Raw genomic sequence first — 27,504 nt, forward strand, 5'->3', positions numbered from 1 at the left:
TTCCATGGGAGTAGCAGCTGTGGCTCCCACAGGGGTATTTGGTATGTACCCCGGGGGGCAACCCAAGTGAGCAGAGGGGAAGCCTGCAGGATCATGAATGGGAGGAGAGGGAAGAAGAGAGGCTGGCTGATTGCATATGGGAGGAAAAGTGGGATCTGTGCAATGGCATGGGGGGGGGGAGTGATCTCCACTAGAGAGATGCTGTGTTGTGTTGGGGAGAGGGAAGCGATAGCTGTGACTGGCTATGCCGTGCAGCTGGGGTGGGGCTTCTTTAACTCATCTGCTGCAGCTGCTGTGCCCTGAGGATGTAGGTTTTGCCCCCAGATTCCTACCTGCAGTGGTGAGTCTGGCTGAAGCTGGGGGATACCGAGACCTCGGCTGCTGCCCCCAACAAGAAGGCTGCTCCCTGCACAGTTCGCTAATAGAGAGAGGAGTTAGTACCTCCAAGAGCTCCCCCACTGCAGGGAGCAGCATGTGTGTGGAGGAGTAGTGTGATTTCCCATTGCCTGGATAAAGACAGGCCCTACTCTCCACACCTGTCCATGGAGCACCGGTCCCCAGCACTGAACTCCCTTCCCAAGCCAGAGACCCCACGGCTATAACGAGCTACAGCAGCAGATGCGGCTCCAAGGCTGGGATGGGACATTCAGGGGAGGGCTTCTGAAAGGGAGAAACCCTCTTCCCTGCTGTGCTGCATCCTAAACCTCACTGCCCTAAGCCTGATAAACGCTCCTGCTTCAGGGGAGACCAGAGAAGTTTGGAGAAGCAGCAACAACAGGAAACTTCGTCACAGTCCATTTGGGCTCAAAGGCTTATGGGATGCCCATTGCGTTCCCCCTAACAAGCACACTGCCCGGCCTGTTCAGGAAGGCACCGTTTGCTTGGGCTTTTAAGGCACATTTGTTGCTTCCACTCATATACACATTTGCCTGGGGAGGGGACCCCGGTGTGCACACTGCTCTGCCCGGCTAACACGCATCCACATGCACTCAAAGTGTTCCCACAGACAGACACCCGGGTGCCCGTGTGCTGGATGCCATCATGGCCAGCATCAGGGTACCGAACCATGGGGTGGGGGTTGGAACTTTAGAGCTAAAAGCACCAGCCTCTACAGCATGAGCTAAAGAGCCAGGCTCTGAAGCTGGAGCCGACTCCCAGCCTGTGTAGGTAGGGCACAGAGGGGCTGCTCGACTCACACCACAGACATTTCACAAGCACACACGCCCAAACGTACAGTGGCTCACAACCACACAGCTGCCTACACGCAGTTCACCAGGTAACAGGAAGAATAAAATACAACCGGTTTTATTGTCCAGGTTTCACAATAGCGCTGACAGCAGCAGGCACTGCCGTGTGTCAGGTTCTCATTTTAGGCACAAGACTTATAATAAAAAAAGGATTTTTTTTGTTTTTTGTTTTTTGTTTTTTTGCTTTTTACAAAAACAAAACCCCAAAGCTCCCCTCCCAGGCTGGGTCTCCCCGCCCCTCGTCATGAGCAAAAGCGCAATTCAGGATACGCACACACAGGCTCCTACCAGCATCCTGGAGACTTTGACTAAGGCATTTAAATTACCCCTCCCACCCCCAAAAAAAGACTATTCCAATTTTTCTCTCTTTATTATCATTTCTCATCATTATCATCATCATGTTTCAAAAATATAAATAGGTGCAGGGAACCCTGGTGCCCTGCACGGTCCCCCAGAAAGAGCGCGCCATCACAGGATGGGAGCTGCTTCGCCATGCGGCCTGGGGACGGGGAGACTCGGCGGCCGGGAACCAGCGGTGGGAGAGAGGGGAGGGGCCAAAACCAAGAGGCTTCCCTCCCGCCTCATCCCTCCGTCTCACTCTAGCCCTTCCGTTCCCCCACTTTACATGCCCCTCTCATACATTCAGCAACACTTCACAGCTATTGACTGCCCCACCGCACCACCCCCTGCCGTACTGCAGGATTCTTTTAAAATAAAACAAAGGTGGCGTCCACCCCAGCCATTAAATAACAGAAATAATTACATTGTTTGTGGATAAAATCAGGAAAAAATAATCTTCTTTATTATTTAACTTAACCCCCCCACCCGCCCTCTGCAACCCTCCCACCCCTTCCCCGAAGGCACAAAGGTATTCGGAACCGGACGGCTAGTCAAAACGCTGGAATCTAATTCCCTTTGCTTTGGTGCGCTGAGGTTTGTTTGTTTTTTTATATATACACAAAGGTGGGGTTTTTTCTTTAATATATTTTTTTTCCTTATATGACAAAAAAGCAACAACAACATCAAGAAGAAGAAACTGCCTCTGCTAATATAATTTCCATAAAAATCTCTCGCTTCCCCCTCTAACGGGTGGGTGTCTGTGCGGCTCTGCCATTGGTTCTCGACCGATTCCTTGGGCTCCTCTTGTGTAGTCTGCGTTTGTAGATGGAGGCTGTGGGAAGAGGAGGAGAAGAAAAGGCACCTTGTTACTGGGAGAAAGTTACAGAGCCCCTGCTTGTCCTTAGCTGGCTCACCCCAGGCCTCTCGTTCCCTGGAAAAACACTGCGGGGGCTGCTTGCAAGCTCTGCCTCCAGCCATTTGGGCAGCGCGTGCCCCGGCGCCAGCCCGCTCGCCACCAGACAATCAGGCCTTCTCTTGCCTCTGGTGCTCTGGGACCGGAGGAATCAGTGGGGCGTTTTCAGAGCACTTTGTGACGGCCCCTGTCCCCCCCCCCCGCAAACACTGAATTTAAAGAGAGTCAGGTGCCTCCTGGGAGCCTGTTCAAAAGCATCCTGTTCAGAGACAACTCCGCCGCTGTCCGTCCGATATGGTCTATATTTCTTCCCCCTCCTTGTGAGCAGACGCGCATAGAGGCAGCCAGACCAGCTCAGACCAATGGCCCAGCAAGGAAGGAGACCGCCCCTCCCAAGCACCCATAATGCACCCAAACATTTTGTTTAGGGAGGCAGGGGCTCTGGGGTCTGTCCACAGCTATAGCACTGCTACACTGTGTGGCATTGGGCAAATCCCTTCCCCTGCCTGTGCCTCAGTCTTCCCATCTGTAAAAGGGGGATAATTCCAATTTAAGCCATGGTTGCATAGCTCTTGGGCTAATCCTTCCTTGATGTTTTATGTTTCCTGCTTCTGTTCAGAGCCTTACTGCGGGAGTGGGATGCAGAGAACAAGGGCTGGGTAGACAGGCTAAGCTGAGTCTTACAGAGCTCTCCTTTAAGGGGAGCCCCCACCATGCACCCATTCCTCACTCCTTCCCTCAGTGCCTTTAGCTCAGTTGTGGATATTGCCAAAATAAACCATATAAGCTTCCCCCCACCCCGGCCCTGAAGTGCAAATTTCTCCCTCCTTGGGAGCCCAGGTAGATCCATTTTAGCTGCTTCTCCTCCCCTCCCCATGAGCTGTCCCCCATTTTCCTCAACAGCCGTGAGGAGCCCTGGGCTCAAAGGAGCCAGCGCATCAGGGAGTGGGGCGTTTTGACTGGGCAGAAGCTTTCAGGCTATTGGCAGCTGCACTGACTCAGAAGAGTCAAGGCTGCATCTCCAGCTGATCCCCGTGGTCCAGACTCATCCGGGAGATCTCAGATCCAATAATCCTGGTAACACATGAGCTTTAACTGAGACAAAGAACAATCTTGACTCTCTGGCACAGGGAGGGAAAGCGTCCCTTCCTACTGGCCTGAATGGCAGCAAACCTGTTCCTTCTGTGGGCGAGGTAGTGGATGGAGGACACCCCTGTCTGGGAGCCATAAGTATCTCTCTTGCTTCTGCACTTTGGCTCTCACCCATCTCACCCACCTGCTCCATGTCCCTCAAGTTGCTCCACCTAGAAAGAAATGGAGGCAGCTCCCTCCAGAAGCCATCAGTCCTACACCTGGAACAGCCAGGGAGGCTGGGGTGTGTGTCAGGCAAAGCCGCTGCTCTCCCTGGTTGGGTTGCCTCGACAGCTCTCTAGTTGCCTCGACAGCTCTCTAGTCCTGAACTCCTGAATTCAAGTCCCCGCCTCCCCACACTGTATCGTGTGGATTGTTTCCAGGAATCAGCCCATGGACTCCTACAGCTTGGCCCTGGCTGAGTGCCAGCCTGGAGTCTCAGAGGCCTGCAGGGGCCATGGTGCATAGAATAGGAAGGAGGAACAATACGTACGATCTATGCAGCCTATCCGTGGTTCCTCCCAGTGGCCATTGGGCTGGCACCGAATCGTAGGCACGTGGCGTTGTATGTAGCCCTGGTTGCACTGGTACCGTACCATGGAGTTTATTTCATATCGGTCCTTCTTCCTTCCAAAGGTCCTGGCGTTCTCTACCACAGGAGGGTCCCCACAGGCAACTGACAAAGACAAGCAAGACAGTGAGCAACTGGCAGCTCAGTGTGTGCCTGCTAGGCAATCAGCCAACGAGAGCCGCAAACCAAGCAGCTTGGGTTTAACCATGCTGCTCAAGGGGAGCTGGCCACATTCACATACAGTCCCTGGAATAATAACCAATCAACTCTGTTTCCCTTGTGCAGTTTGTCCCAAAGGATCCCAAAGCGCTTTACAGGCTGTACATACAAGGACTGCTTCACTAACCACTGAAATGCAGCCACTTCTGGGGTGGAAAGGGGCAGCTGCATATACAGGGATCATTTCCCACCCCACCAGGAATTGGCTGAATGGCTAGTGTGCTGTTCACTGCTCCTGTGCTGCATGGGGTGAAGTATGAGCTGCTCTGCGCTGAGCCTGAGTGGCTGGGCCCCTGAATGTACATTACTTGTGAAACACAGATAAAGCATCAGCCTGTCTGAGTCACTGCAGTGATGGCAGAGGCCTCTGCACTGCAAGGCTGGCGAGCACACCCAGCTGCAGTGCAAACAGCCTGGCCATCTCCCTGCCGATGCCTTGGATCCAGACAGGAAGGGGCTTCTGCACTGGAGCTTTATTTGGCACCTATTACATGCCAGCACTTGATGCCAGTGTTGCTAAGTGCCTGCCATCACCCGGGCCTGACTTGCTGTATTGCCACGTCCCTCAGCCAGACTTGGGGGCTACGGAGGCAGTTAACAAAGGAGGGATCGTTTCCTTTGTTTGGGGGGCTCTAGATGGAGGCACTAAATAAAAGGCAGTTAATTACAAACCAGCCTCCTTTTGAGATTCTGCTGCAGTTACCACTGGCTTGGAAATTTAGTCACGGGGGATATTAAAATTCTGCGGCTGGCTGGGAAACTTAGCAACAAGGTTCCAAAGGGTTCCATCCCTCCCCTCCAGAAAGGCAGGACCACAATGAGTGTCAGGCAGGAGAAAGCTGCTGCCAGGAAGGCGTTTGTTGTTTCTGTGCCATTGGGGGGCCTGGTGGATGGGAGCGGATGGCTTGGGGGAAGCTAGACTTTACTGGCTGGCTCGGAAGAGGGGCAAAAACTGTCTCCAAATGGGGGATGTGGGGGCTGATGGTAGGGGAAATGGGAGTGGTACCGCCCCCCTGGGGCCTTGAAGTGGGAATGTTTGGGGGTTATTTCACAGGAAGATTGTGAGCTATGGAAGGGCACTTTCCACCCTCCATAAGCTTCCTGTTAATCCACTCCCTCTGCAGTCATAGAATCATAGACTTTAAGGTCAGAAGGGACCATTATGATCATCTAGTCTGACCTCCTGCACAACGCAGGCCACAGAATCTCATCCACGCACTCCTGTAACAAACCCCTGACCTATGTCTGAGTTACTGAAGTCCTCAAATCGTGGTTCACACCACCTCTTCAGCTTGATCCAGGGCTGGATGGGATCAATGCTTGGATACGAGACCTTCCAGGAGGACCCAGGTGTGGCAAAGAGCAGTGAGAGTGACCCAGTGGTGAGTGCTCTGGGTCAGCACTGACTCACCCCCCACAGTGCAGTGCTAGGGAGTACTATGCTGCAGGCAGTTCTAGACAGTGCTGTGCTGAAGAGGTGGGTGGGTGTCTCAGCAGGAGGGACGGACTCTAGTGGCCCAGCATAATGCTAGGGGGTGCGGTGCTGCTGGAAGTACCATCCTTGGGATGACGCATCAAGCCAAGGTCCTGACCATGAATGTTTATTAAAGATTTCAGGGCACTTTTTCCCAAGACTTGAGGTGTGTTCGTACTGGGGTCCTGGCCAAATTCTAATTCTGCCTCCATAAATCCTCTTTGCTGTTTCAAATCCACATAGGATATGTCTTCATTTCCTCTACTAATATCTTACACAGGTCGCTGTGCAAAAGTTAAGGTTCACGAGAAATGAGTTAAGTTTCCTGGGTTTATGGCCAGTATTTATTCCTGTTAGAGTCAAGGGGTGACTCAAATGTGGACCACTGAGTCCTGCAGTTGCCTCGGTCAACTCCGTGGAGGGTACGTATCCCAGCCTGCAACGCTGCATCTTATCGAAGCAGAAGCCACATTGCTTTCTGGGACGAGTCATCTCATAGGCTGCCCATGCAAATTAAGGAGGAAAGGATCTGCAAACTGCTCTATTTGATCCACCTTACATATAGCCCTTAGCACCCAGCAAGTTGCCAGTGGGACCCTTGGTAGGGCAAAGTTTGGCTGCTCTCGTGCTATTGGTTTAATAGCTGTAGCCTAAGCCTGGACAAACACCCCAACCCAGAAACGAGTAGCACCAGGACTCACCTGTTCCTTTCTTGCATGTGAAAGGGAGGTGATAGTTGCATGGGACATCATTCCACTCGCCTTGCTCATGCCAGATCATCACCACACAATCCTCTCCTGCCGCAAAGAAGTTGTCGGGCTGGCTGGGCCGCCAGTTCTCATATTGCTGTGAAGAGATAAGAAGTCCTTCCTCTAAGTTATGAAGACACTTGCTTTGTTCTCTTCAGCTCTCCCTTTCCCCTTGCTTCTTCTCTCTCCCTTTCGGCTCTTTTCCTTCTGCTTTTGTTCATTCACTCTCCCTTGCTTCTGTTTTTCTGACTGGTTCTCTCTCTTCCTCCTGGGTCTGTCCCTCTCATCAATGGAAATCATGTATTTTTATTATCTGTATTATGGTAGCGCCTATGAGCCCATTGTTTTAGACACTGTACAAACAGAGAACAAAATGACGGTCCCTCCTGACCCCAAAATAGCTTATGGCTGGCTCCATTCAACGCTTGTCCCACTGTTCACACCAATGGCTCTAGGGTTCTGTCCCCAGGCAGCAGCTTCATGTCCTGACACAGCACAAAAAGTCAAAGCTTGCATGGAAGCGGGCGGTTCTTTCCTGAAATGACTCTCAGTGAAGAAACAAGACCCCCCTACCCCTGCACACAACTCACGAGGGAATTTCCATCAGACCAGCGGAAGTCGTGTTCGATAGCCCTGTCACTGAGTCCAATCCACTGGTAATCCTGGGCATAGTCTGAAAAAGAAAGACAGGGAGAGACGGGTAAGAAATGGGAAAAGGAGTCCCTCCATCACTCACCTCTCCCATGCTAGTCCAGGCGACACCAAAGGGCTCTGCCAAGGATCTGAACACCATAGCTACATGGTCTATATCTGGACCACATCAAGGGTTGCTTGACAAGGGGTAGTTCTGATTGAGGAAGCCAGATTGGTTAAAGGTGAGGTGGATACATCTCCTTCAGTTAGGAAGTGAGAGCGTCTAAGCTGGCAATGCTCTGGAATGTCACTGTAAAGGTGGCTCCAGTTTGCCAAATTTGTCCCATGACAGTCTGCTGTTCCCATGCCAGCGGCTGCCATGCGGCTACTACGGTTGGAGGTGTTAGTCCTCATGTGGGCGAAGGATCGTTCTTCCTCTGCGGTCCACCAGCCCTTCAGAGCGAGGCCACAGAGAGGGAGGCCACAGCACAAAGGGAATGGTTCAATCTTGATGCCTCAACACAAGACCAATTGGGCCACTTTTTTCACATGCCTGCAGGCACCCACGCCTCCCCAACTCACTAATGGGGGTGAGGGAATTGCAGACTGGCATTCAGATTCATTTAAAGGGACAAACGGGTGGTGTCAGCAGAAGGCATGTTCCCAGAAACCCCAGACAAGGCTGTGGAACACAGCAGAAGCTTCACCTGTCCTAATCCCCTTAGACTGAACCTTGGTCGAACAGGGTCCTGCTCCCCAACCCAGCTGCCTGAGGATCCCACTCCAACCGGATCCATGGTGTGTGCTCTCGTCTCTGAACACAGGGGGCAGGGAACACAGCTCCTCCGCCCCTGGAAAAATGGGAGAGGTACTCCCCCCTCTCCTGAAGTGTCCAGACTCCTCCAGCGCCTCCTCCTCCTAGCCGCTGCGGCGAAACCCACTCCCGCTCTGGGTTGGAGCTATCTGGAGCTGCTGCCTGACCTGGGCGGCTGTCTCACTGGCTCCAGTGTAAGGAAGATGTTGCTCCCACCCCAGCTCACTCCCAGGCCTTGCTATTTCTACCCAGTCTGGAGAGGGGGGTGGGCAGAACAGTCAGGGCTGCCACCCATCCTGCTCTGGGCAGCCCCAGGGACCAGCCCTGCAGAGTCTCCTGCAGCCAGCAGGGCTTTTCCCTGCCTTTCCTCCTCTTAGTAGCCAGGGGCACAGTGGCACCAGTGCTGAGGGTAGAGGGAGACTGGCTCCCCTTGGCTCCTTCTGTTGGCTGGTGTGGGCTGCTCCCCACATGCTCCGCCCCACCTCGGCCCACCCCCACCCCTAAATGGACAGATTGATCTGTGCCCAGCCACTCTCAGATCCTGGCCATTACCCCCAGCACTCACTGTTTACAAACTCTTGTTCTTCTGGAGTGATGATACTGCTCAGGTGGGACTGATGTTCCCGGCACCGGGTCTCAGCTTCCACCCACGTCTCTCTCTGTTCAAAGTGCTTGTAACAATGGCCCTGGAACTTGGTCCAGCCCTCGTCACAGTCCTCCAGGTCTGAAACACACAAGAAAGGAATGAAAGGGAACCGCATGCCTGAGGGCAGTGTGCCAACCAACTCACCTCTTGGCTGCCCAAGCATTCATGGAACAAAAATACAACACATGGTTACACCCACTAAAGAATAAACTTTGATATTTTTGTATGTTACATCCACGGGAAAATGATCAGAAGGCAACCAAGGAATAGTTTATGGAGGGGAAGTAGGTTAAAGGCCCTGCAATTTACATGGTGATAGGCACTTTTGAAAAATCTAACAGACAGATTCCTGAACATTTCAAGCTCCAAGTCAGGTTCTGAGACTCTGGCTTTGAGAAATAGCCCCAAACAACACCACTTCCCCCCCCTCCCACCCCCCCAGAGTTGTCCTGCTGATTTTGCTCGCCTTGGAGAACAGCTTTCACCTTTAAAACCTGCATTTTACTCCCCACAATCAGTGCTAATGCATCAGAGATGGGAGGGAAGGGCAGGAGAGGTCAGAGTTTAGATTCAGTTGGCTACATCACTATTCTGAGCCTTCTCAAATGGAAAAAGCAACCTGGTGAGATCACAGAAAAGGGAGGCAGGGCAGGACTTACCATATGGGAGACAGAAAAAAAAACTTAAAGAAAATATTTTTAAAAAGGAGTAGAAAAAAAGCAAAAATCTGTTGCCTGCTTTAAGTGGTTATTGCTGGTGATTATTGAGAAATGCCATCAAAGCAAATTAAAGGCACAAAATATTTGACGGGCTCTATATTATGGTTGGGGCCAGAGCTTGAAAGGGAAAGCCTTTAAAAGGGAAGTTAGCTCCTATCCTCTTCCCTGCAGAGAAATTAACCAGTTTAATTTATTTTAACAAGGGGGATTGTTTCTTTTGAACTGAAGCTCTAGTCCAATGTGGAGAGGATGTGTATGGGAGATTCTCCTCAGGTCATACAAGGAATAGACACGCAGGAAAGGGCATTAGCTGGTAGATGAGTCCTACATTAGGAAATGTGGGCACTGGAAATGAATACTTGGGGCCACAGAAACTCTGGCAACTGACTCACAGGCCACAGGGACTATGAGACTAGCTGTGCGGGCCTTGGGAACATAGGAGAAAAGGTAAGCAAGGGATGTAAGACAGGAAATACAGAGAAGTAAAACGCAGTCTTTTTAAAAAATGGAAAAGGGTAGAGCAGATGCAAAGGAATAAACAAAAGATGGCACTTTGGGGAATCTTTTGTTCTCTGCCATCAACAAAGTCATACCAATACCTTCTGAAAACCAAAAGGAAACAGGGACAGATACAGAAATGACAACAGTTGGGGCAGATACTATTATGATGATAAACCCATCTCCTCCAGATAGACCCTTGCATTGCAAGCAGTCGCACTCAAACGATGGAATTACTATGTCTTTTGGGCCTTGAATGTACTATGTCCCATCATCTCTTATCTCCTCCTCCACTGACTAGCACCTAGAGTCAGAACAGCCAAGACAAGATACAAAGTCAGAGAGGAACTGTCACTGTGAGGCAGATGAGATATGATGAGCCTATAGATGAGGAAGAGGAGCACTGGTGTGGAAGGAAGATCTAGTGGTGACAAGATGGAGATTTATTTAGTAGCAGTCTTTCAGTGGCAGAGAGAGTTCTTCCATCTATCATCCTTTCTCAGCTCCTTGTTGCCTAGGGTGGTGGGATTTCATTATTCCTTTTGGCCACTCAGCAAATGTCCCTCTAACCCCATGCAGGGCAGATGTTTTATATTCCACTTTCATGAAAAAACCTCTCACCTTGGCTATTGTCCACCTTTGCATTCCAGAGTACCCCATCTCCCTTTAACTCATCAATTCCTCTTACTCCATTCCTGTGAAGCTCTTCAACCAGGGGTACACACAAACCCCATGCAGACTTCAATGTCTGACCCTCCAAAGACTGGCTAGTTGGTGGGTCCTTTGAATTCTCTTTTTCTGCCTTCTTCCTCTACAGACCAAGCAGACCATCTCTGCTGAACCAACCTTAGGGAGCAGGAGCTGTGAGAGCACTCACAAACCTGGATCTTCTCCACCACATCTCCGAGAGCAGGGGAGGGAGTATGTAATGTGCCTTTCAAAGTCTCTTTTTCTGGTGGCTTATGTCACACCCCCTTTATAGACTATCACAACCATTGAGTTGGGATGGAACACAATGCACAGTCTCAGTAGGACATTCTAACAGAAAATGCAAGGCTTTCCTATATAGCAGTTACCTATGCAAAAATGTGGAGAGCAGTTGCAGGTAAAATCTAATCCCATGAAGTGGCTCTCTCTCCAGGCTTTAGAAGCATTTAAGAATGACTGACTTGTGTGTATGGCACAGAAGAGCTCATCTAAAATGCTAGAGCTCATGATGTTCTTAGGGAATCAAATAAGTTAGAGAAGGGAAAGTAGATCATACATTCTACCTTGGGGGTAATGTTGGGTATTAAAGGGGGCTTTTTCACTGATATTTAGAGCAGTAGGCTGCTCTCATATGTCCCAGGGTAATCCAGGGTAAAGATACCCCTTGATGTCAAGGTCCCATTAATAGATGCACTGTTATGAAGAGAAGAGATTAAACTAGGTTTGGGTCAATCATTGGAGTGGTGTTTCAATACAGCCGTTAGGCGGAATACTCCCTATTATAGGAGGTCTCTTGCCTCTTCTCAGGCGAGGCTCCTCTAGCAGAGCAGCAGGAGGTGCTAAAGGTCAGGACTGAGGTACACTGGAAGAGGTAAATGAAGGAAGCTTGCATGGTGCCTGCTCACAAGCGCAGCCATTCCTATCAGTTCCTCTCCTTTCATGAGCTCTTCCACACACTCATATTAAAAGGAGAAAGAGAGATGCAGAGAAAGAGAGAGGGAAGATCAAATGCGCTTTCCTATTGCCCATTTGAAGGTGAACAGGTAGTACTTTTCAACCTACTTCTCCCTGGCCTTGCAGAGCAATGCAGGAACATTTTTCCTCCTTGAGAAACAGACAGAAAATCAGGCTTTCAGGGACTTGCAGTAAAACAAAATCTTCCTTTGTTTTCTCCCCCAAACCAAACGGCATTTGTGCACACAAGAAAGTGTCACTCTGATAGAAAACCAGGATATTTCAGTTTCCCTCTCTGTGACTCACACTGCTTGCCATTGTCGCCATGAAAGTCACATTCACTCGAGGAAACGACACAAAGGTCAGGTGGAGACGGAGAAGAGTCACAGGAGTGAATGAAAGCCCTTCATGGGTGAATCCGCACAAAATGAAACACGGTCATTTCACATGGCTCAGTTCATGCATCTTTCACTGAAATCACAGAGGAGCAGAGAAGGTTCACATGCCATGAAGATGTACCTGGGACAGTGTCCGATTATTACAGGTGGATTGGAAGGCTTTTCTTTGGTCCAAAAGCATATTTGTGCTTATGTCAAACAGTATCACACTATCACGTCCTTTATGCAATTTTACAAGAGAAAACTACAACAAAGAGAATAATTTCCCTTTCTAAGAAGCCAAGGAGACACCAGGTTCCCTAGGAGCTCTAAAGCTCCCATTGTCTCCTAGAAGTTAAGAGAAATTTCCCAGAGAAACAAGATGTTGTGATCAAAAAACAATAATCACTTGTAAGCAAACAGCGTAATCTTTTGCCCAGTAAGACGCATTTTATCTGCTGTTAGGAGTTAGCTTTTTGAGATGAGGGCGGGATTGGTGGGGTTAAGTTTTTTTGGGGGAGTGCAGCTGTTAGTAAAATTAGCTGAAGCCAGGTAGGCCGTACCGATCTCACACAGGTCCCCTCCGTAGCTGGGAAGGCATAAGCATTTGAAAGAGTCGATGCCATCAGCGCAGGTAGCTCCATTCAGACAGGGGCTTGAGTGGCACTCATCAATGTCTGCAAGAAATCAAGGGCTGCCATTAGGACTCCGGGCAGGGAACTCCACCAACAGGAGAACTTGTTTCTTTGCTTGTTCAGGAGGGAGCGTCCATGGTTTTGGGAGCGCTCGAGAGTGGGTTACGGGTTTCTTTTAAGAACTACTGCTGCTGCTACTGTTGAAGAAATGAAAGCAAAAAGCCCAACCCACCCTAGGAAGCTGACATCATTTTCCACTCAAATTTCTGTCACTTGATCACTGGACAACACTATGGTGATATCAGGGCAACATCAGCAGAGGTCGGAGGGATGCCTTTCAGGGTATCCTGCTCAGTATCTTTGGATATCTGTTGTGTCTCTTCCTTGTCCATCTTTGCTGCCTAACTTGACCAAATGTGCAAACTTGTGGCTGTGTCAGCCTCCATCAGCTAAAGTCTAAAAGACAGACGTGGGGCTTCTCTTAAGTAAGAGGAACATCTCAAACACAGCGTCATATCTTCCCTCTCCCTCCTTGGCTTCTCATTTTTGACTTTTTCTAACCATAGTCCAGATGTCATGCTTCAGCCTGAGCTCCCAGGGCTAAATCCTCACCTGTTCCAGAGCACAGCTGCTAGTGAGGGGGCTAGCATAAAGCCAGCTGTGCCAGCTTGACACCAGTCAAGGATTTCCCCACACTGTGTGAACTGCTGGCTGCCCATTTAGGACAGTTTTATGGACTCTTTGTACTGCTCCATTGATACAAAGAGCCCTTTGGGTGGGTCCAGATTTGGCCCCAAGTCTTCTGTCTCCCAGTCTGTCAGTTATCCCAACATGGACAGTACATGTCATCACTGTAATGGCATGCCTAGCTCTCACCAGTTCGGGAAGGGAAAGGAAGGGAAGCGGCTTGGATTAATTGGGTATCATGCTCAGAATGAGACCAAAATGGACAGTTTGTATCTAATATGCCACAAAATCCATCCTTCTACATTTTTTTCTTAACATCTCTCCAGTCTGAGACTTAATCCTATTCCTCAGTGAGTCTTGAAACCAGAAGGAAGAAATACGTTAATTAGAATGAAAAGACGGCAGAGATGAAGTCAGTGCAAGAAACCATAGACAAGCTCCAAAGAGTGAGAATGTAACTGTGCCCAAATACCTACAGAAAGGGTTGTAGACAAAAAATAGTAGTCACTGGTTAGCTCCTTTAGTGAGACTTTTCTTCTTTCTTTCAAAGTCTTGCTTCTCAGACTCTGACGTCCTGGAAAGTCTTAAAGATGCTGACTGTAACAGAAGTCATCTGGCTGACACCTCACACTGCACTTCAGTGCTAGAGAGTTAGTGGGAAAGCAGACTCGGAGAAGATGAATCAGAGAAGGACGTGGACATGGCCATAATGAAGCAGAACAACAATCCATCCAGTTCAATATTCTGTCTTCTGCCTCATTGGATCAGACTAACAGTCTGTCTAGTCCAGTACCCTCTCTCCAGCTATACCAGAGCAAAGCAGTGATCCACCTAATCAAGTTCCCTCTCTTCAGCCATAAGAAAACAGACAAGTGTTTTACCTTGTCTATCTTTCTAGTCACCCACAGTGACCCATGCCAGATGCTTCAGAGAAAAGTGTAAACTCCTATAGCACATCAAATTGTAAAGTATTAAATGATGGGGGAAAGTCTTCCTGGCAGCAGCTTGTAGTCAGCTTGCACTTTGAAGCATGAGGATTGAGAGCCCTTGTTATTTATATTCTAATTTGTGTCCCCAAAGTATTGCAAATATTCCCCAAATGGCTTATCAACCACTTAAACCAGCTTTGCACTTGGATCTTCATGAGTGCAGGGTCTGCTTCTACATTAAAATACTAATTAATGTTTTCTGAGCTATTCTTTTTAGTGTAATGGGTGGGAAATGAAATGCCCAGCTTTCATCAATGCTAATAAGCATTTTGGGACTTTCCAGAACAAAAAGGGAATTATTGACCTAGTAGAAAAGAATGGATGAGTCAGGTTGATTACTACTTATCTGCTCACGTCTTTGGAACTTAGAAGATTTAAAACACAAAAGGGAAACTGAAATGTGTTGAGAGGAGATTAAAATCCCAGTACACACCAGGTTCCCCAGCAACAGTAGCAGCAGAAGTTGATGCCATTCACAGTGGTCTCCACCTGAACAAGTAAGGAAAGATTCTCCTTTGTCCATTAGCTTCTATTAAGTGGAAAGCACGCTGTAGAAATGGAAATAAAGCATGTACAGGAGCTAAAGCAGAATGTTTAGCAGGGAATAATGGGTTCTTCATTTGTCTTCAGTGACAGGGACTAACATTTTATGTGCCCAAGGTCTCTTTCAGATGCAGATGATCTGCAGTGGTCCCACCTACTCAGGCCCTGGAGGAAGAAGGCAGCAAATACACACGCAGGCTAGCGCACTGCATCAAATCAGGAAATAACATTAGAATGGAACTTGCTTTTGTGCTTGTATATATTATGAACTGTACATATTATATATACTATATGGATACTCAATATATATACCCCATATATAGACACACAGGGTACATTTTAACAGTGTTGTAAAAATAATGCAAGGAAATACAGAAATACTTTTTGAAATGCATGCTGCAAATATTTTGAAACACATGAGGATAATAAATATCAAACTAGCCATTTGGCCTGTTAACTCTTTGGGGCAGGGACTGTGCCTTCCTCTGTATTTAGAAAGCACCTGGTCTCAGCAGTTACTGGTAAATTCAGAGTCTCACACATGTCAAGACATATGGAGTTGGTGTGGCCGATTCTCCATTCACCCTGTAGTACTTGGTCTTAGAGATTTTTCTGAACAATAAATAATATCACCGACTAGCATCACTCATGATATAGTTCCTAGATACACTAGAGAACGGAACTATGATATTGCACACGAGCTCTGGGCTCGGAGCTTTACATGAAAAGGAAACTTCAGTAAAAGAAATTTAAATCACCCAGTTACTTAATGCTTGACATTTTTTGTTATCCCTTTAGTTGCTACAAGCACATATTACACATCCACAGTCTTGCTCACCATTCAACCCTGCACAACAGAGACTCTCAGAGGTGAGGTGAGGATGCAAGGACCCTTCAGCAGCTGGCAGCTGTCACATATCTTAACACTGAAGGAATTTACAAAGCCACTGTTATTGGATATTTGTTATTTTATGTAAATTTTCCTAAAAATGCATGTTTGTCTTCTCACGACTCCCTTGCTGGTCCCCCTCAAATAGCTTCTCTACCAGGACAGGAAGAAAAGATTATTACTATTATTTAAGTGCTAACAATGTACGTGGGGCAGTACAAGACAGACTGAGACAACCCCTGCTTTGAAGAGCTTCTAGTCTAAGAGAAAGACACAGAAGACAGAATGCAATGGGGAGCCGAGAACAGGGAGCCCATTTAAAACATTAACTCACTTCTGGAGGGCATCACGGAAATAAGGGGTCTTTAGAAGATGATTTATACTCACCGTGGTATCATAGAACGTTCAAAAAGACCATTCAAATGTCTTGTCACAACATGGGTTTTCTAGCTGATGTATTCTTAAAGGGACTAGCGTTTCAAGCCTCACTTTAAAAAAAATGTTTTCATGATTTAAAAAAAAAAATGAAAACAGGGTGTCCTATTTAATAAATGTCAACTGTTGGTTGATGAAAGCAGAGAGGTAGCCGGATTACTCTGGAAGCTTCATTTAGGCAAACACAAAATAGCTTCACCAGCTTGTTATTCCCTTCCTAAGCTCTAATGTTCCCAGGTATGTATTGAATTTACTCACTCCTACTCTGTTCAAGTAGTATACAACTAGATCTTCCCATGCAGTCTTGCAAACTTAAACACAATAACACTGTTCTAGAACATGAGAAACTGGAAGAGAAACCATTTATAAACAAATGTGAAACTGACCATTTTACTATCATTGCAAACATGAACAAACAGCATCAGTGATGAAAAATACATTAGAGTTTCAGAACTGTTTCCCTTTTAATTATCTAAAATGTTATTGGCAGTAACAGTGGTACAGACTTTTTAAAGATACAATACATGTGTTTTATTAAAAAGGCAACTTAGATCACTGATAGATTTGAATACTGATTAAACAAGTTTAGTTTTGTGTTTAAAATATTCACTAAGGAGGAACAGCATGCAAGCAGGAAGGATATGAAACACCACTCTAACATAGAAAAATTCCTACAGTTTTCTTGGGAATGAGAGTAATCTGTTTGGAAATACAATCTGGCATCCAAAATCCTGACTCCATTCTACAGCTTGAAAAGCAACACATTTTCAAAGTGTACAACAGCCCCCACACTGACCTGTTTTTATGGGGTTTCCTGGTGTGTATGAACCACTAAATAGAGACTCAAAAGACCAACTAAACAATATTTTTTTAGAGAGCCAAGAAAATCTTGCCAGAAATCATAGCTTTTGGTTTCCAGGAATTCCTGGGAATATTATGACAGGTTTCAGGGTAACAGCCGTGTTAGTCTGTATTCACAAAAAGAAAAGGAGGACTTGTGGCACCTTAGAGACTAACCAATTTATTTGAGCATAAGCTTTCGTGAGCTACAGCTCACTTCATCGAACGCATACCGTGGAAATAGACTCGGAAGGGAGAGCATCTTATCGGCGGGTGCGACCCTGTCTGCACCCGGTGGACAATCAGATTAATTCATCCAGGCTGGTTGGAAAACAGTTGTCAGTATGGATGCAGCACCCCAACTTCGCAGTGAGACGTGACTCTCATCATATTCACATGGTACTTCCATGGTATGCATCCGATGAAGTGAGCTGTATCTCACGAAAGCTTATGCTCAAATAAATTGGATAGTCTCTAAGGTGCCACAAGACCTCCTTTTCTTTTTGGGAATATTATGAACATTGATCTGGTGGGTTAAGCAGGGAAGAAGATCCCAAAGCCAGTAAGGTGGCATCTAAAAGATAACTCCATTCACACGTTACCTCTGTTGCCAGATCCTGATCAAAGTGGAAAAGAAGCAGCTGGAGAAAACAATTCTTTTAGATGTGAGAGATAAGTAATGGCTCTTGGCAATAGTACAACTGAGTAGTGACTTGGCAGCAGATGGAAAGAGTCTAATTTCTCTGATTTAAGCCATAGAAAAATATATAAAAAAAATGAAATTTAAGCCTCAGGATACAGAGGAGGAGAAAATAACCTGCCACAACATAGAAAATATTCTATTAAACTACAAAACTCAGACACTTATCAGGAAACATGTTTATTTTGTGGTTCTCCCTCTCAGTGCTATGTTTACGAGTGATGACTTGATTGCAAGCACTGAGAGCTCAGGAATCTCGGGAATCCTTGGCTCCACAATATTATATGTAAAAGAAAACTCACTTTATCTGTACAACAGGCCATTATTTTAGGTTGTATCCTCAGAGCTGGTTTTCCATAAGCAAATAAGCCTTTGACTTAATGTCATAAAACAGCCAACAGACACCAAATAACTGGATTGGCCAGTAAAGACATCTGCCAGATCTCAGCTGGAACTTGTTAGAGCTACCTTACCCTCCTTCATAGCCTGACTCTCCCATTAAATAGAATTGTATGAATCACTTGTGTGATTTTTTTAAAAAGGTTATTCTTCTACTGCTTTCTTTTAATCAATAAAATATATCCTTCAGGCCATAAAGAAGCATTTCACCCATTAGGACTCCTTCAAAATCACCTAATACACTTCAGCTGTTTTGGCTGGATGGGCAGCAGATCCAGAGAGATGCAAATCTTTTGGTAAATTGCTGACATTTCAGCAAATGTCAGTTTTTTCCTTGACCTGACTGAAGTCTTTAAAACCATCAGCTAGTTCAAAAGATGTAAACCACAGCTTTTTCACTGAAATGCCAGTACAGTATTTTTGCTAATACTTGTGTGCCCTCCAATTTTGCCAATTGTAACAGGCTTCTGCACACAGTTGGCAAGAGTCTGGATGAAGAGACCAGTTATGTGAACAAGACTTCAAATTTGCAGGGCCGCCCAGAGGATTCATGGGGTCTGGGGTCTTCAGCTGGGTGGGGGGGTGTCCTTCCGCTCTGGGTCTTTGGGGTACTTCGCCAAAGACATGGAGCAGAAGGACCCCCTGCTGCCAAATTGCCACTGAAAACTCTCATGGGGGGCCCTTGTGGGGCTCGGGGCCTGGGGCAAATTGCCCCACTTGCCCCCCCCGGGTCGTCCTGCAAATTTGAGGCTCTTGTGGGACCCTAATTCTGAGGGCAATAACAGATTGCTGACAACTGACATGCCCACATGGACCTGAGCATTCCTTGGCTAGAAGCCTGGAAAATGCCAGCATCCAAGGGTTAACCTTCAATCCACTGGCTGACACAACTCCGACTTTGGCTTCTGGCGTTGATATCTTGGGGGAATCATATGGTATGGTAGAGGAGAGAAATTTTCATTTTTAAAAAAACTGATCACTGAATCCACTTGAAAACCTCACCAAAGTAGGCATAGTAGGAATTTATATGAAAAACTAGCACTAAAGGCCCACTTCAGCTGGGTCTTTGCTTTGGGCTCCTTCTTGCAAGATGAAGTAGATTCCATTCTGCTTTATTATTAATTATCTTTTTTGATTATTCTTCTGGCACCAACCAATGGTCAGCACAGCACCAGACACAGCTATCAAGACAGTGCCTGTCCCAAAGAGCTCACTTTCTAGATTAGGAAGACAAGATGCACCAGGAGAACCAGAAGAAGGAGGCAGCATAGGTCCATTATTAAATACTATTTTTGCTCTCAATATGCAGATTCTCCCTTTCATTTCTCTAGCATCTCTCATCTCAAAGGATCCCAAAGCACTTTGAATACTATCTTTATAGTAGAATTGGGCTAACATTGCAAAATAATCTTTGTGAATATTTGTTCCATCTTAAAAAAATCACTTTGTTTACACATTTAGGTCTTATTTCTAGATTAAATTCACCCTTTTGTGGAAGTCTAGTACAAGGACCAGGCATCCCTTAAGTTCGGCTCTGAAATAGGACTTGTGTGGGCTCTTTGCCCACTGGTGAATTTCACTCTCCATGAATATGTTCGCAAATGAGCTTTACTAGCCCAAAAGGCACATTTTCTGCTTGAATGCTGGAATAGTCACTGAACACAGATTCTAAATCACATCTCTCCCTGCAGCACAGTGCACCTAGAACTGTGCTGGGGTACCATGGTCAATACTTACTCATAAGGAGGAGTGCCCCCTACAGAATCACCCACACCACTCCCTGCAGCATGGGCCCCCTGCTACCATGCTGAGGTACTCAGGTGAGTCCTGAATAGTCCCCTCAGTGACAGTGTAGAGAACAAGTGCAAGTGGGATATTGGAATCCTTTGATTTCACTGATTCATGAGCAAAGGGAAGAGACTACAACTCAAATGAGAAGGAGAGTCCAGTGAGTCATGTAGCCTCCACAATACTGAAGCTTCATGAAGATAGAGGCTGGCTCCTGTCACCTGTTCTCCATCTATATGTATTAAGAAGTGACAAGGCTCTGATTTCAGGGCTTGGTCCTTCATATCTGAACTATATCTCAAGTCATGCTGGTAACCTTGCAAACATGGAAAGACTGCCGTTTGATTGGCTACCGAAGGTATGGGCGGGGTTTGAAGTGACGATCACATGCACGGGATACACCATCAAAGAAAGTACCAGACAAAATAAAAATTTTATTAGTAAGACATCAAAGAGAAGGAAGTGGGGAGAGAGCAAGAGAGCACTGATGTATCAGAAATATAACAAGCTTGATGGCCAATTGAGACCTCATAGACATAATGATCCTTTGTATCACTATAGCATCATCCACCTGAGGTTATCAATTGCATTATGAACAGAAATGAATTAAACCTCGCAACCTACCTCAGAGGCAGGTAATTATTAACATCTCTATTTTTGGATGCAAAAAGTGAAGCACAGAAACGTAAAGTGATTTACCCAAGACTCCTCTGTGATTCAGTGGCAGGTATGGAATTAGAGCCCAGCTCTCTGCTCCAGCCAGTAGAAGCGCTGCTTCCAAAAAAAGCCCCTGCCTAACCCAAAGCAGTATGCATTAGTGGTTTAATTGAGTTAAAGTAAATTGAGAAAGTAGTTCTGGGGGCTATGATGATGGTGGTTTTTTTTTTAACTAGAAATGACTGAGCAAGTCTGGTTGCATTCATAGATTGTACCATATATAAGCAAATATATATGAAGGTAAAATTTCAAAAAACTTTAGAGGCACAATTAAGCACATAAAATATACACACAAGTGCAGACCTAAAGTTTCTTAAAAAGAGGCCCATATTTTATACAGCGTGCATGTCCATCCTTGCATATTGCAACCTTGACTTGGGCTAGCACAGGTTACATTCTGGTTTGGTATCAAAGTGAAACTGAGCCAGGAATGGGAAGTGCCAAGGAATTCCATGTTATCCTTGACTTAGTTCTCCGCACCCTGACAGGCAGCGATAGCCAGATAAGCGGTCGCGGTGGAAGAAAATTCCTGGTTAATTGCTAAGGGAAGACTTTTTCACAGTAACATCAGGTTAGGCAGTTTACACCCTCACTGTTCGAATAATATTGAGCTGGTTGTCAGCCATGAAAGACACATGCTCTTTTCACAATCTTAAGTACCGTCACAATTTATACGTACGCCAGTGAATGAGCCCACCAATCCACAGATTGAAAGTGGAGTGAAACAGACATGTGCCAAAAGAGCCAATAAAAAATACGAGTTAATTTGATTTAGACGTCATCTCATGTGCATCATCCGATACAGCCAGTTCCAGCAAACAGAGGCACAAGACCCAATACATCAAGCAGAACCTCAGTTCACGTCTCCTCCTTTAAAGCTTTGAAGAAATATATTTTCTTTCATTCCCAGTGCATAGTTGGGCCTGACAAACTGATGCAAAGTGCCTTGCACCTTGGATGGGGATGAACGTCCACCAAAAGGTCTCTTTTGGGTATGACAATTCCTAGCTGCCATAGACAGTGAAGTGACAGCTGGATTCTGGTGGCAGAAGGGCACCCAGGCTAAGTAAAGGGAGGTGAGGTGTTGTCTGCCAACAGTTGTCAAGGGACAATATGGAGGACTAGGAATGTGGTTTGGCATGTGCACATACTGCCTCCAGCAGGTGCAGTTCAGAGAGCAGAAAATTCTGATTTTCTTGCTGGCTTGTTTTTGACCTTTGGAATCCCTTGAATGCCACAGAAGAAGCCAGGAGGTCCACAATAGGAGACCTACTGCACCATAACAAACATCATGAAACACAAGGCATCCATCCATTAGTACATATAGCTCCTAATGCTCTGGATATAGGGGTATATATACATAGGTCAGGATAGGGGATAAGGAAATAGGACAGTGGAGAATATCCCATGCTACAGTGCTTCTCTGCCTCTTCCTCTCACCCCCTCAATTGCCAGGATGAAATTCTCCTATTGATCCAGAGTGGAAGGAGTAGCTGCCTTCTCTAGGGCTTCAGGAGAAGAACAGAGCTTCCCTGTTTTCTCTGGGCTGGAGCAACATTTAGCAATGATGGTGAAAGGAAAGTGAACTCCTCCTGGTTTCCTCCAGATATGCTGTGCTCATGGTCATATCCACAGCAGCACTCATTTTAGGTTAAAAAATATTCTCGAGTTGCTGCACATCCCCACCAAAACAGAGGCCAGAGCTTACCTATATCACAGCGGTCCCCCATGTACCCAGGCGGGCACAAGCAGGTGATGTTTCCATCTCTTTCCTGGCAGGTTCCCGCTCCACAGGGCTTCTCATCACATGTCTTGGGTATAACTGTAACTCCCAAGAGAGAGGGATATCAGCCAAATTATACTGATGCCTTTTGCTGTTATGCAGTATGACTACAGATGCTGCATAAGGGGGAGATACCTGCCATCCATGGCTCAGTGCTGCTTCACTCTCTACTTGCCATGTTACTCTGCAGTTCTCTTTGGTTTAAGTCTACTTTAGTTTGACTCCACTGCCACAGAAGGTCAGAGTCAAATAATGGGGATGGAGGAGGGCTGGATAATTGTGTGGCCAATAATAGCACTGATAGTTATGCTTGTTAAGATAAAAGCAGTTGGATATTTTGTGTTTCAGGGCATAACCTGATTGCTGCAGGTGTGAGAAAAGAACAACCCCTCACATTCCCTTCATGTGCAGAGCTGCACAACTTAGCCAGGTGCATTATGATTGTTCCATCATTTATCAGCCACTGTGAGAGGCAGGATAGTAGACTTGAGGGATTAATGGTCTGATCTGGTGTGGCAAATCCTACATCCCTATAGCTTTTTGTTCAGATAAAATATTTCTTAAATGCCCTTTTTCATTATTTTAGTGAATAATAATAAAAAAAATAATTATTTGCTGTATAAAAAAGGGAAATCCCACCCTTTTCTATAAAAGAAGATGGGCTGGAAAAGCAATACATATTTTTAACAATACCTTCTGCAGTGGGTTCTGGCACATTGGTGGCTTCTGGTGAAACTTGAGGCAAGATAGCAGTGGCAGTGGGTGATATCTCTAACGTTTCTAGAACAACAGCTATTTCGGTCTCTTGTTCTGATACCATGGGAGTAGAGGACTGTATTTCAAGCTGGGCCTCTTCAGGACCCATGGGCTCTTGTGTTAATTCAGTGTCTGGCATACTGGTACTAATTACAACGTCTGGAGCAGAGGTTTCCCCTGAAACATCTGAGAGTGGGTGTGTGGGTGTTCCTGAAGAATCTTCCCTCCTCTCTTCCGGTGCTCCAGAAGTTTCACTGACCACAGCTATGCCAGATGTTTCTATGTTAACTTCAGGTAATACAGATGTTTCACCTCTGGTTTTGTAAAATGTAGAAGTTTCTATGCTAATTTCAGGCAATGCAGATATTTTGTCACTGGTTTCATGTACTGTAGAAGTCTCTATGCTAATTTCAGCTATTGCAGATGTTTCACCACTGGTTTCATGAACTGTAGAAATTTCTATGGTAATTTCAGGCAATGCAGATGTTTCACCATTAGTTTCAGGAACTGTAGATGTTTCTATGCTAATTTCATGAAATCCAGATGTTTCTACAGTAATTTCAGGAAATGCAGAGGCTTCTCTACCAATTTCCCCAGATGAAGAGCCATCTCCACTTGACTCAAAAATAGGGGGGAGTGTCACAGCTGTTTCTCCACCTAGCTCCTGTGAAACTGTTGGTTTTGTCACAACTTCAACCAAATCAGAAGTGACCAAGGTGACGCCTGGAAGTCCGGAGGCCTCTCCACTAACTCCGGTCACTGCTGAGGACTCTCCACTTAAGTCTGTGACTCCAGAAATGTCTCCACTAAAATATGGAATGCCTGATGGCTCTCCACTGATGTCTACTGTCCCTGATGGTAACCCACTAATATCCATAACTCCAGACACTTCTCCAGATATTTCTCTTTCCCCTGAAGGAAGTCCACTGATTTCTAATATCCCAGATGGCCCTTCTCCTACCTCTTGTGCAACAGATGTCTGTGTTACAACTTCCACTAAAGTTGTATCCACAAGAGAGACAGTGGGAAAGCCAGATGGGAGTCCACTATAATCATAAATTCCAGATGGCAGGCCGCTAACAACCTCAACTCCAGAAGTTTCTCCACTGATGTCAATTACTCCACTTGGAAGTCCACTCATTTCAGGAGCTCCAGAAACCCCTCCACTGAAGTCTATTTGCCCAGAAGGCTGACCACTAATATCTAAAATTCCAGACACTGTGCCTGATATATCTTCGTCCCCAGAGAGCAATCCACTGATTTCCAAAAACTTTTTTGCTTCTGCTTCCGTAACTGATGGGGTCGTCACTTCAACCAAACTGGTATTTAAAAAGGTAACGCCTGAGGGCTCTCCACTTCTATCAACACCAGAAACGAGGCCACTTAGGTCTACAAGGCCGCTTATGTCAGGTATCCCAGATGGTTCTCCACTGAAATCGATTCCTGAGGGAAAGCTGCTGATATCAGGTATCCCAGACGGTGCTCCGCTGATATCAGGTATCCCGGATGGTGCTCCGCTGAAATCGATTCCTGAGGGAAAGCCACTGATATCAGGTATCCCCGACGGTGCTCCGCTGATATCAACTCCTGAGGGCAACCCACTGACTTTTCCACTAATGTCCCATTCAGCAGATGGTAACCCCGATAGGTCTTCTTCTCCACTGACCCCAATTGTTCCTTTTCCTTCCAGTTGACTTTCTGCTACTGTTGTTACAACTTCCACCAAAGTAGTATCCACAAGAGAGACAGTTGGAAAACCAGATGGGAGTCCACTTTCATCATACTCTCCGGAAGGCAGACCACTAGTAAGCTCAACACCAGAGACTTCTCCAGAAGGTAGCCCACTGATTTCTGGAATTCCACTGATTTCTTGAAGTCCAGATGTTACCCCACTAAGGTCCGGGATTCCAGAAGCAGACACTAATAGTTCTTCCTCGCCAGAAGGTAACCCACTGACTTCAATAATGCCCGAGGGCAGCCCACTTTCATCGCCTGACGGCAGTCCAGAAGGAAGTCCACTGAAATCCAGGTCTACAGATGGCACTCCGCTTTCTTCGATCCCTGAGGGCTCTCCACTAGGTTCAAATGTTCCAGAAGCTGATGGTTCACCACTGGTTTCAAGTACTCCAGATGCAGATATCTCCCCTGAAGGCACTCCACTGAGAGCAGTCTCTCCACTGGGTTCATCTGGTATTGCACTAACAGGGGGGAAAGCTGATGGACTCACTGGAAAAGAAGCAGGGGAAGTGGGGGGAGAGAGAGAGAGCGAGGAAGAAGGATTTTACAAATTAGTTTCAAGGAGCTATTGAAAATTTCCTGTTTGACTGTGCATAAAAACTGACATCTAATAAAATAGTGACAGACTCTGAGGATGAGGGCAGAAAATCCTATACACTTTCCAGATCGCCCTCCCTCCCCTAAACTCTGTTAATGAGGATTATCTCAAATAACTCTGGAAAAGTGGTTCAATTTATCACCTCCTGTGACAGTACAAATGCAACACAAATTCCCAAAGGATAATCACCAGAACAAAGCCAGCATTCCAGCAACCATTAGTAGATAGAAACTGCTGCTGTTTCTGCTGATAATACCTAGAAGAAGAAAAAATCCAAACCTATCCTGCTGTTTTTTTTATCTCAGTGTTGCTTCCAGTAAAGCTGCACCACCCCTTGAAAGTCAGAAACTGAAATCTGTTTCCTGACTGATTTTCCCTCTTTACGTGCACATCGATGCGTTATTGTAGGATAGCTCAGGAATGCTGGGCTGTTGGCACTGGTTTGTTAGTGTAGGGTTGGCTGATGTGTCCAGTATGCTGGCTTTGACTATATTTATTTTAAAAAGAAGTGCACCGAATCATCTGTTTTAAAAAATAAAAAAAGTCTGAGCTCAGTTTTCCAGAACAGTGTGTGTAAAAAGGCATGTACAAAATTGACGCTTGCATTTGTGGTAACTGTTTGTACATATTCTGTACGTGCGGTTTTGAAACTTGGGGCCATAATGAACTACCTGAATTTTGCTAACAGCTTAAAAATACCCAAAGATGCCTCAAACTTTTGGTCAGCTGACCACTCCAGGCCCCCTTACCAAAAAGCTGGTCACAAGCAGAGTTGGAACAGCTGAGAGTCCCTGGTTTTATTTGCTCTAAGTAACTAAAAGCCCACACTTTCTTGTCATAGAATAGCCTTTCTCCATTCATATTAATCCCCGTTTGCCTTGGGTTGTCTGTGAATAATGTAGCATCCATGAGGAATACCATGTTTCACTGTGTGATCCGGGGGTGTGATGGCTTGAGCTCTAGGCCTCAGAGCTTGGCTAAAAGGTGCATGTGAGGTAAATCTGGATTACTGAGCCAGAGAACCAACTCCCTCTGAAGAGAGAGCTGCAGTTTAAAGCTTCCTACCTCATCAGGCTACTTCCCAGCTGGATTCAGACAGGGATTCTCCTTGGTAAGGACACAGTATTTTTGTTTCTGGATTGCCCTTGCCCTAAATGTTTCCTCTGCCAGCCAGGTTAGTCTCTGGGCGCAGGGAACTGCCTGACCCACCTGATAGCAAGGAAATGTCAGTTGGAAAGACTTCTGTTCCCCACTCTGTCTGATTTTCAGGTTCAGTGGCAAACTCCATTTCCACAGTTGTCTCCTCCCCAGAGGGCACTTCCTCCAAACCAGGGATCACCTGGGTTACAATCTGCTCCTCAACAAATTCATCCTTGTCGAAAGATGGCAGGGCTGGAACAGAAAGATATTGAAGAGAATTTCTATGATGGCATTGGATCTCTCAGAAGCCTGATGCTGCTTCATAAACTATCCCAATACCAGGGTGACAAGCAACATAGAATGGTCTGTAATTAAATACATGGCATTTCTCTTAATAGGAGATAGACTAAATTAGACTGGAGAAAGTAGGGGCAGAGGAGACTTCATAGCTTGTTTCCATCTCAAATTTTCTAATTCTGTGAGAGTAAAATGAACGTAGAACCCTGTGCTATCAGCATTGTGTGCTATGGCAGATGGCTTTGAAGAGTGGGTCGGTACCTCTGAAACAGAAGGCATGGTGCCTTGACAGTGGGTCAGGAAATCCCGTCTGGTTGGGGTGCAAGTAGATGGTTCTCACACCAGGTTTGTCTCCCCCACAAGCAGGACGTGGAGTCACAATGGGATATCGGATGCTGCCATCAGCAAGCCAGCCAGCGCGGCATCTATCCAGGCCCAGCTTCCAGGCGGCATGGAGTTGCCCAACAGAGGCCAGCGTGGCATTCTGGCTCTCACAGTATTCCTGGGCTTCTAGGAGGGTGAACTGATCTGCTTGGGTTGCAAAGAACACCTCACCTGGAGGAAAAATGTCAAGTGTGA

General features: G+C 46.4%; 1 protein-coding gene across 1 annotated transcript in view; it reads right to left on the bottom strand.

Annotated features, from left to right (window-relative positions):
- Nucleotides 1-2,112: 2,112 nt before the first annotated feature.
- ACAN (aggrecan) overlaps nt 2,113-27,504 on the bottom strand; it is a 34,066-nt gene continuing 8,674 nt past the window's right edge. Inside the window, exons 9-18 of the mRNA XM_073304164.2 lie at nt 27,187-27,480; nt 26,698-26,880; nt 23,091-25,379; nt 22,323-22,436; nt 12,556-12,669; nt 8,656-8,814; nt 7,234-7,316; nt 6,596-6,740; nt 4,124-4,306; nt 2,113-2,418 (exon numbers count right to left, since the gene is read on the bottom strand). Of these exons, the coding sequence (XP_073160265.1) occupies nt 2,330-2,418; nt 4,124-4,306; nt 6,596-6,740; nt 7,234-7,316; nt 8,656-8,814; nt 12,556-12,669; nt 22,323-22,436; nt 23,091-25,379; nt 26,698-26,880; nt 27,187-27,480 (3,653 nt within the window). The 3' untranslated portion in view covers nt 2,113-2,329. The remainder of the gene's footprint in view (nt 2,419-4,123; nt 4,307-6,595; nt 6,741-7,233; nt 7,317-8,655; nt 8,815-12,555; nt 12,670-22,322; nt 22,437-23,090; nt 25,380-26,697; nt 26,881-27,186; nt 27,481-27,504) is intronic.

The sequence above is a fragment of the Lepidochelys kempii genome, chromosome 10 (assembly GCF_965140285.1).
Source record: "Lepidochelys kempii isolate rLepKem1 chromosome 10, rLepKem1.hap1, whole genome shotgun sequence".
NCBI classification, from domain to species: domain Eukaryota; kingdom Metazoa; phylum Chordata; order Testudines; family Cheloniidae; genus Lepidochelys; species Lepidochelys kempii.